We start from the raw sequence: 10,000 nt of genomic DNA, 5'->3' as shown, positions 1-10,000 counted from the left end.
GTGTACTCTAATCAGCCATAATGACAGCAAACAGTACAGTATCTTTCAGTACAATAAACTGTAACGGTTACATGACACTTGTAGTATTATAACTGGGCATAATCTGACAAATGACCGCACATGGCATGTTTATGGCATGGTTATGCCAAGGTCATGAAGCAGGGTTAAAGTATTAACACTAACACTTTGCAATACAGCACAAACCAATGCTTTCTGTCCAGTGCCAACATGTAAACTCAGCATTGCCCCTGCAAGTGTTGGCTATAGCAAAGCTATAGCAAGTTAGTAAAGCAGTAAAGTTGACTTTGACAAAGAAAACAAAGTTGAATTATTTGGAGAAAATAATGAGAACATCCCAATCATCTTAAACTATTCACTGAAGATGTCTGCTCTCATTGCTGTAAAAGGCAGGCCTGTGGTTAATTAGCCTTTACCCACTGCAGAATGCTGTCAGTTGTTATAGTAACATGGCAGTTAAATGTGAAGTCATGTGTTGCATTTTAAATGTTAAATCTAGTCTCTGGTTGTTGTATCTTCTATGCAGTACGCTAGTTGGTGTTTGTCAACCTCTATATAGAAACGTCTCTGGGACATAATGTTTCCTAGCTGGCACCTGCAACCTGTAGCCAGGCCCCCTCTCTACTTTAACCCCCGACAAGTTCAGCTACAGCAACTCATTGCCTCAAATGAATTGTTTTGAAATGCAGTTTTTCAAGTAGTTTGAAATGATATGTGGACTTGAATACACAAGTATAAGTAAACATGACAAGAACTCTGTTTCAAAAACTTGAGCTTTTAAGCTGAAGTAACTACTATATTGTTTCATTTATTATCAAATCATTGACATAATTATAATGATCACAAACTGTTCTTGCTGTCAGCAGCAGGGTTGAGCTGCATGCTTTTTTAGCTTTGTTGAAGCAAAAGGCCATGAGATCTTGCCAAAGTGTGGTGCAGCTGACAGAGGGAGGTACACAGCAAGAAGGGGTAGTGGGTGATATGGGAAGGGCTGCTATGCTAAAGGCCAAACTAAACTTAAAGGCTATCATTATCCCAAGAGACCTGCTGCTCCTTTCATATGTCTCTCTAATGTTTGCTCCCTCAATGACATCCTGGATTAACAGACTTTGACTCCAGTTAGCATGTTTTACACTGTTTATAGGTTGCTTTATGTTCTGCATTTATGACATATTTGTAAATCTATAGCTTAGGAACTTGTATATCATCCACTGTAACTGCCTTGCCTCGAAATACTGGTATTACAGATCTTGCAATAAGCATTTTTACTGCTGCTTGTCAACCTACACCACCGACATGTTGTTAGGTTCCATCTACGCCAATATGAATATGGTATTGGTATCAGTGCACACTATGTTGGACTGCTTGCATGAGAAATATAGATGAATCAATGAACAGCAATAGCAAAATGATGAGTTCCAGTCCCCCTTGGAACAAGACGTAACAGAGGTATGAGAGCCGGAGGTCAGAGGAGTTGTAGCTAGTGTTGCTCTCACTGGACATCAGTGCTGTACCTTGCATTCAAGTGATTTCAGATTCATGATGTTCAGGTTCATATTGGATTAATAATTACCTTCTGCTGAGGCTTATACAGCTCTGCTTTTTAAAAGGAGAAAATCTCTCTTTAGGGTCAAATTGAGCAGACAAAATGAGTATGATTAATCATGATTAACTAAGCAAACTAATTAAAATTCATTATTTCAACAGTGTAAAAGACCTAGTGTAGCTAAAGTGTTTAAAATGAAACATTACAGCGTAGATAAAGTGGTGGTTACAGTGATATCCTGACTAATGTATTGCATATTTACTCAAGTCTAGGATTCTTAGAGGATAAGAACATTGTGCTAAAAACAGGATGACAGTTTTATCACTTTTGCAATCTCCATTAGGTCATATGTGGCAGCTCAGTTAATGTTTTGTAACTTTTCCACTTCCTTATATGCAATACTGCAGTAATTAAAGCATGAAAGCCAAGAAGCGTGACTCTAAAGTAGCACTAATTCAGCACATTAGTGGAACATTATAAATGAGAGATGATTCGAAGTGCCAAACTGAAGAAAGAAGATCGGGTGGACATGGTGGTGGAAATATATGACAGCATAGACAATATTAGAAGTGAAGACCACAACACAGAACCGGTGTATGCCAACACAAAGAAGACCCTGCAAACCCAACATACAGGTAGCATTGTAAATTCACTTATTTCATGGAAAAACATGTTTATGAGCTGAGGTAGTGGAGAGAGAGTGGTTTTGTGTGGCTGGTTTATTGGGTACACCTGTCATGTCCTACATACATACCTACGTATGTCAGCCATCTAAATACTAATCACTGCAATATATTATCGTTTGCTTCATTTCTTATTCACAAAATTCTTGAAGTATTGAATAAAACATCTTAAACAAAACATGATATTCATTTTGGATCCTTCTCAGACCTGCAGTAACACTAATGTGGTGGTGTTAGTGTGTGCTGCTCTGGTCTGAGTGGATCAAACACAGCAGAGCTCCATGTCACTGCTATACTGAGAATAGTTCACCAACCAAAAATATCCAGCCAACAGCGTCCTGTGGGGAGCATCCTGGAAGGACTAGAGGATGACCAGCACAAACAATAGATGAGCTACTGTCTTTGACTTTATATCTACAAGGTGGACCAACAAAGTAAGAGTGTCTAATAAAGTGGACAGTGAGTGGACAGTGTTTAAAAATTCTAGCAGCACTGCTGTGTCTAATCTACTCATACCAGTGCAACACACACTAACACACCACCACCACGTCAGTGTCACTGCAGTGCTGAGAATGATCCATCTTCCAAATTATACCTGCTCTGTGGTGGTCTGGTGGAGGTCCTGACCATTGAGGAACAGGGTAAAAGGGGGATAACAAAGTATCAGAGAAACAGATGGACTACAGTCAGTAATTGTAGAACCTATATAGTGCACCTATATAGTAAGTGGAGCTGATAAAATTAACAAGGAGTGTAGAAACAAGGTGGGTGTACCCAATAAAGAGGCATTCATTGTTGTATTTTGAGTTAAATAATGCAGTGCTTGTTTTGATATGGAGACTGGCAGGTCAGTCTAGCACCTATACTCTCTGATTATGAACCCATTCTGTTGTAAGACGTGCTGAATGTGACAGGCTGAAATAAGCATGGACGTCCCTGAAAAAGACGTCATCTAGAAGACCGCATATGTCACTTCAAAATGTGTTCAGAGTTGTGCTATTGCAAATGTGCAGGTTACCCATAAAACCATGACAGACCCTGACTTTTAAACTTTACACTGTTAACAATCTGGATGGTCCTTTACTTCTTTGACCCGGTGAACACAATATGCATTATTATGAAAGGCGCTATATAAATGTAATTTGTTATTATTTCCACAGACAATCTGAACAGTCAACATAGGTTTATAATTCACTAATTTCTGGAATTGTGCACATAAATGTGCACATTTTAATGCACATTTATGGTTTATTTTCTGGATTTATCCATCCATCCATCCATCCATCCATCCATTTGCCCAATATACTGTACTCTACATCTGCAGGAAACTGCCATCATTATATGTGCTCCCTGTAGTAGATGTAATAACATAGCTACAGTTTCAATAATAAAGCTAAAAACAGTCAATAATAAATATCTTTTTCCTTTTCAAGTAGGTATCAGGACAGAATGCTGCAGACTGCCCGTCGTGTGTCTGGGGCTGCTGTGTGTTCTTCTGCTTACTGCTACCACAGTTTTAAGTGTCAAGTTCTACCTGCTGACTACAGAGAGAGCCCACTTAGAGAGAAGTTATGAAAACGTGGTTGCAGAGACAGCACAAAACATAAAATGGTTTTCAGAACAGGGTGTGTAGTTCAGCTTCTGATGTGCACTGTAATGTGTTATTTACTGTGTTCAAATTGGAATGCAAATTGAAATATGCTAATGAAATGGTCTACATACAGTTTCTTTTCCATTGTGAGTGTGCATGATGTAGGGCATAATTCAAATTCAAATGCATATATTTGCATTTCTGTGTATGACACTTGGAAAATAATTTAATATGGTTCTGACATTTTATTTTCACTGTCTTTTATAGTCTGACATACAAAATAACATAACAATAACAATCGCTCATTTGCAAGTGCAAACGCTGTCAGTGAACCACTCCTGTCAATCAAACGTTGTGGGTGGGACGTCAGGAGGGGCTTTTTAGCGTGAGGACGTGACTACAAATGTAGCAATAGCAACTGTTGCTAGTGACATTTTAATACTTGCCAACCAGGCTGACTATAGTTCTGCTGAAAGTGATATGCTGTCGTCTGGAATGTGGAAGGGATTCTTTTCTTCAACTAGAAGAGCTTGTGGCTGCACAAGAATCACTGTTTAGTTTAAGCTTATTATATTCATTTTATCAGGGCTGCAAATACATTTTCATTTTGGCAGAGCTGAAGTGTGATGGTGAGGGAAATGCAACTGCAAATGCGCAAAAAATGCTGTTTTTCCATTTTTAATATGAGGAGTCAAGAATACGTAACATCGAAAAGGATATTGACTTTTCAAGCCATTCTACACAGAAATGAAAATGCAAAAACACGTTTTACACCCGAATTTGAATGATGTCTTAAATGATGCCCACTCACATTCGATTAGATCAGATTAGAGCCAACTTTGTCATTGTGTTGAGTACAGATACAGAGCCAATGACATGTAGTTAGCACCTAACCAGACGTTAATAATACAGTATTGCTAACATATAAAGGGGAAAAGCAATTGTAAATACAAAGGATGTTACTTAGCATTTTTCAAAATTTAAGTCCTGAATACGCTGCCATAAATGTATTGTTAAATTAGCATATCGTCAATGTTGGGATAAAACCATGAATCTTTTTTTTTTTTAATATTATTTTATTTTATCATGTATTAGCATGATTTGAAACCCCAATTCACATTTGATTTCATAACATTTTATTTTTTGTTTCATTATTATTATTATTATTATTACTACATACTTTGAAACCCATAATTCCTATTTGCATTATTTACATGGAAAAAAAATAGAAATTGTCAACAATGACATGGAATAAAATCATGTTACATTAACTTAAAAGAAATGCTAAGAACTTTTCCTTCTCCTGTGAAGTTAAAATTTTTTAGATCTTTGTTCAGAGACAATATGCTGCGCACTGATACATCTCATTTTATCTTTGGGAATTCCATGCATGGATGAAGCCTGCCAGTTTGGATGGACATACAACGGCTCCAGTTTTTACCACATCTCTATCAATGAGAACACCTGGAATACGTCTAGGAGCTACTGCAGAATGAGGGGAGCTGACCTGGTGATCATAAACAGCAGAGCGGAACAGGTGAGACAAGAGGTACACTACATGAAATCAGATTAAACAGAAGAAATTATGCAGTCTATGCAATGACACATGCAGTTGTCCTGCAGTACTGATGATATCTGATATAAAACATACTGGGACATAATTTTCATGATTTATAGCAAAAAATATTGGCCTGTTTGCCCAACTCTAGGTGCATGTAATATTCTGGTGCGCTTCCTAGATTCTCAGTTACTGACTGTACACTGACAAAGGATACTTTCACTGTCACAGTACGGTAAAATGGAACATCAGTACTCATTTTTGAAAAAAAAAAAAAGCTTTAAGGCACAGAAATATAATTTAAATGGTCACCTTTATATTAATGCTTGTTACTGTTATGATTATTGTAATATACTCTATGGCAGAATTGAACTAGGGAAACTGCTGGATTACAGTTATTCAGTAATACAGTTTGTCTAAGAAATTAAATGAGTTATCTTCTTTTTTTAAAGGATAACATTTATCATTTTATCATTAACAGCAGTTTTTCCAGCTTTGATTTGCTCTACTGTGATATACTCATCTGTTAATAATTGTAATAACTTCATACACACTCAGAAATGTATTTTTCCTGTATTAGACAGAGTAGAATCCGATTGCATTCTGTGAGAAACTGACTGAATAACCTACCTGATGTAGTTTAATCTGTAAGGTGAGATCGAGGAGTGAATGTATTGTTGCAAATGCATTTTTAAGTTAGTCCAGTCCAGGCACTACTTTACCGTTACTAACTTTATCGTTTTTGTGCTACAGTCAAATGATGCTCTGAGTTTTACAGCACAACACTTTCTAAACTCTGTTTGAGTGATGTACTGATGGCTCTGATGGCTCTTTACTCATGTGAAGTGGAACAACTCTGTGCAGCGTATATGCGCCAAAAAGTACCTGTCCAGCTAGAATCAGCTAGCTAATCAGCTGTTCCCTCAGACTGAAGCGGAGTTGTGAAACGCTGAGATGTCAGGAGTCATGATTGGCAGCTGATAATAACCTTGTTTTCTTTAGTTCATTTGAAAAAGAACGAAGGCCATTTGAAGTATGTTCCTTGTGTGCCGCTCACGTTCTCCTCTTTCTATCTCTGTAATGCTCTGCGGCTGAGAGCTGCTCTGAGTTGATCGTTGGATCTTTTATATGTGACTGAACTTTTTCTAGTTTGTGACTGTTTCACTGAGAATGTGCTGCCTGTTGTAAAAACCCAAAAGGACTTTGTCGACAAGCTGAGAAATAAAAAACAAGCTTGGATTGGTCTGACTGATCAGGCCTCAGAGGGGGTCTGGAAATGGGTGGACGACTCAGCACTGACTACTGGGTAAGAGATCTCCTGAACTAAACTCTGAACTTTTCTGGCAAAATGAATTACATAAATAAAGAATGAAATAAATAACACGGCATGATAAATATACATGGCACTGAATAAGTAGTAAAGGTTGAAGTCAGTTTACAGTTGTGTGGAAAACATTTCGCTCTACTGGTCAAATGACATGTTTTGTTGATTTCCTAATTGAAAATAAGTCGGCACGTCCTCTACTGAGAACACACTTGAATGTTTCATTGTCCTCCAAATTTTAGTGTGCAGTTTCCATTTATTCAATTTCTAAAGACATTTTAAAAATGTGCCCTGATTTTTTTCAATATAATCAATTCAGCAAATAAACCCAAAATCTGCCTTAAAATACAAGACATAAGAAGTGTGTTCTTTGTAGAGGATGTGTTTTGAATCTCACCAAAACTAGTTGCTTGTTTATGCTTTATTGTCAATATTTCTGTTGCCAGAGCCGAGTGCAATTTAAACGTGAAGTAAATGAACCAACTATGAGAAATTTAGTTCAGTGGTCAAACCACAATGTCATGGGCACACGGCTAACTAACTATCTTTACTGACCTTTAGACTCATACTTCACACTTTTTAATGATGATATTTATGCAGGCAGCATTTGACAATAACAATGGGATAAATAAAGACACACAAACCTACTATGCTGTTTTAATTGCTGTTCTGTTAAGACTGCTATATGTATCCTCTGTTCTAATCAGCTGCCCTGTATTGTGCCTCATTCAAGGTAACTACAACTGCATGTCTGTCATTTGTAGTTCATTTTTATTTATAGAATAATGTTTGTATTCAAACCCTGCAAGTACTGCAGCACTATTCTTGTCTCACTGTCAAGGTTTTGGAAAAACATTGCTTATAATCTTAACAAGCCTGGCGGAAAACGCCATTTGTTTCTCTGTGGCATCTAGGTAGATGTAGCTAAATGAGTTGTCCTTTTGGTTAGGACTTCAGGAGCTGAAGAGAAGTCCTACTGCGTTAGATTAACCCTCAATATAATTGAGAAGTGACTGTTTTAATTGACGTTTTAATTTCCAGTTGGTGGGACCTTCTCTAAGCCGACTAAGAGGGGTTAGAGCCTGTGTTGCCAGTCAGGAAAATACTAAAGTTACATCTGCCTGGGGTTTTATTTAGCACATTACTTTTCTCCCTGTGCTATGATCATTAAATTAGAGTTTTGTTATGATGAGTGAGATTGACGAGTGTAGCATCACAAGAATCAAATAAATGAACATATAAAATCAATCAATAAATCATTTAATAGTTGAATTTTATGTTTGTTTTTTTTTTTTACTTTAAATTTTACTATTTTAATTGCCACATTACATGAGTTCTAAGAGTCTGCAGCTCTGGATGAGAAACATTGATGGCCTTCTGATTCTCTTTGTTTTCAGGTACTGGTTTAAAGGAGAACCCAATGATTTTAACAAAAATGAGGACTGTGCTCTAAGTGGCTTTGATGAGAGTCCCTCAAACTGGGCTGATTCTTCCTGTGAAACTAAAATGCTTTGTATCTGCGAGAAGAAAATGTTGTAACCAAGTCTCCTATTGAGAACTGAAATATAAGATTTGTCTCTTAAAATGTTGTTGTCACTAGCAATTTTATTGTAGACAACAGTTTTATTACATAAAATAATCTTAAAAATGTGGTCATTGCCTTTCATTTACCAAGCATTTGTTTAGAAGGAACTATTTCTATAATGTATTTCAGAAAGCTGGTTCTTGTGCTGCAATCCTTATAACACAACCCATGGTTGTGTAAGTAATGAAAGTTGTAAGAGCCAAATTGTGTCATTGCAATGACATGTGCTAACATTATTTTGACCACATTTTAACCGTACTTGTGTAAAAACTCATTCTTGACATCCGAATCATGTACAGCACTATACAGTGGGTGAAAGTATTGAATACATCAACAATTTAAGTAAATATATTTCTAAAGGTGCTACTGATATGAAATTCTCACCAGATGTCGGTAACAACCCATCCAATCTATACATGCAAAGAAATCTAACTATAGATGTCCATAAATGAAGTTGTGCAGTAATGAGAAATGAAATTCTTACTGAAATTCATGTAATACTTCATACAAAAGCCTTTGTTGGTGATGACAGCTTCAAGACTGATGGAGAAACTAGTCGCATGCATTGCTCAGGTGTGATTTTGGCACATTCTTCCACACAAACACTTCAAATCCTCAAGGTTCTGTGGGCTTCTTCTATGAACTCTGGGCTTTAGTTCCTTCCATAGATTTTCAATTGGATTCAGGTCAGGTGATTGGCTGGGCCATTCTAGCAGCTTTATTTTCTTTCTCTGAAAACAGTCGAGTTTCCTTGGCTTTGTGTTTGGGATCATTGTCCTGCTGAAATGTCCACCCTCGTTTCATCATCATCCTGGTAGATGGCAGCAGATTTTTATTAAGAATGTCTCTTTTTTTAATCAAGATTTGTCCATTCATCCTTACTTTAATTAACTTTAAATGTGCTTCAATATGCTTTTTCTTCAGCAATAGAGTCTTGCGTGGTGAGCGTCCATACAGGCCATGGCAGTTGAATGCATTTCTTATTGTTTTGCTTTACTTATCTTTGACACAATTGTAATGGCTGATTCCAGGTCTTTCTGTAGCTTTCCATAAGTGGTCTTTGGCTGTTGGACAACTCTTCTGATAATTCTCTGTCTGAAATCTTGCGGGGAGCATCTGGTCGTGGCCAGTTTATGTTGAAATGATATTCTTTCCACTTCCGGATAATGGCCCCAACAGTGCTCACTGACACCTTCAGTAGTTTAGAAATTCTTCTGTAATCAATGCCGTCAGTATGTTTTGCAACAATAAGGTTGCAAAGGTCTTGAGAGAGCTTACTGGTTTTACCCATCGTGAGATGTTTCTTGTGTGGCACCTTGGTAATGAGACACCTTTTTATAGGCCATCAGTTGAACCAGCTGATATTAATTTGCACTAAGTGGCAGGATTGCTTTCTAATTACTGATGGATTTCAGCTGATGTCATGACTTTCCATGGCTTTGTGCACCTCTCTTTTTTTCATGTGTTCAATACTTTTTCCCTGTGTCATTTCTCATTATTAGACATAATTTATGGACATCTATGGTTTGATTTCTTTGCATGTTTGAATTGGATGGGTTGTTACCGACATCTGGTGAGAATTTCATGTCAATAGTACTTTTGGAAATATATTAACTTAGAAAATTGGTGACATGTTCACCATTTACTTATTTCACCTGCTGTACATACTTGTGCCTTGTTGCTTTCCTTTTACAA

The 10,000-nt window shown here is 37.1% G+C and overlaps 1 protein-coding gene across 3 annotated transcripts in view; it reads left to right on the top strand.

Moving 5' to 3' along the window:
- Nucleotides 1-1,963: 1,963 nt before the first annotated feature.
- The window catches only part of LOC108439194 (CD209 antigen-like protein A), an 8,081-nt gene continuing 44 nt past the window's right edge, over nt 1,964-10,000 (top strand). The window contains exons 1-5 of one of the 3 annotated variants that reach the window (XM_017717455.2): nt 1,964-2,199; nt 3,684-3,872; nt 5,239-5,375; nt 6,596-6,702; nt 8,118-10,000. The exon at nt 8,118-10,000 is cut by the window's right edge and continues 44 nt beyond it. In XM_017717455.2, the coding sequence (XP_017572944.2) occupies nt 2,052-2,199; nt 3,684-3,872; nt 5,239-5,375; nt 6,596-6,702; nt 8,118-8,259 (723 nt within the window). In that variant the 5' untranslated portion in view covers nt 1,964-2,051 and the 3' untranslated portion in view covers nt 8,260-10,000. Of the gene's footprint in view, nt 2,200-3,680; nt 3,873-5,238; nt 5,376-6,595; nt 6,703-8,117 lie in introns of all 3 variants that reach the window. The other 2 variants (XM_017717454.2, XM_017717456.2) reach the window with 2 other exon arrangements.

Source organism: Pygocentrus nattereri, chromosome 22 (genome assembly GCF_015220715.1).
Source record: "Pygocentrus nattereri isolate fPygNat1 chromosome 22, fPygNat1.pri, whole genome shotgun sequence".
In the NCBI taxonomy this organism is placed as follows: domain Eukaryota; kingdom Metazoa; phylum Chordata; class Actinopteri; order Characiformes; family Serrasalmidae; genus Pygocentrus; species Pygocentrus nattereri.
This window is presented reverse-complemented; position numbering and strand designations above follow the sequence as displayed.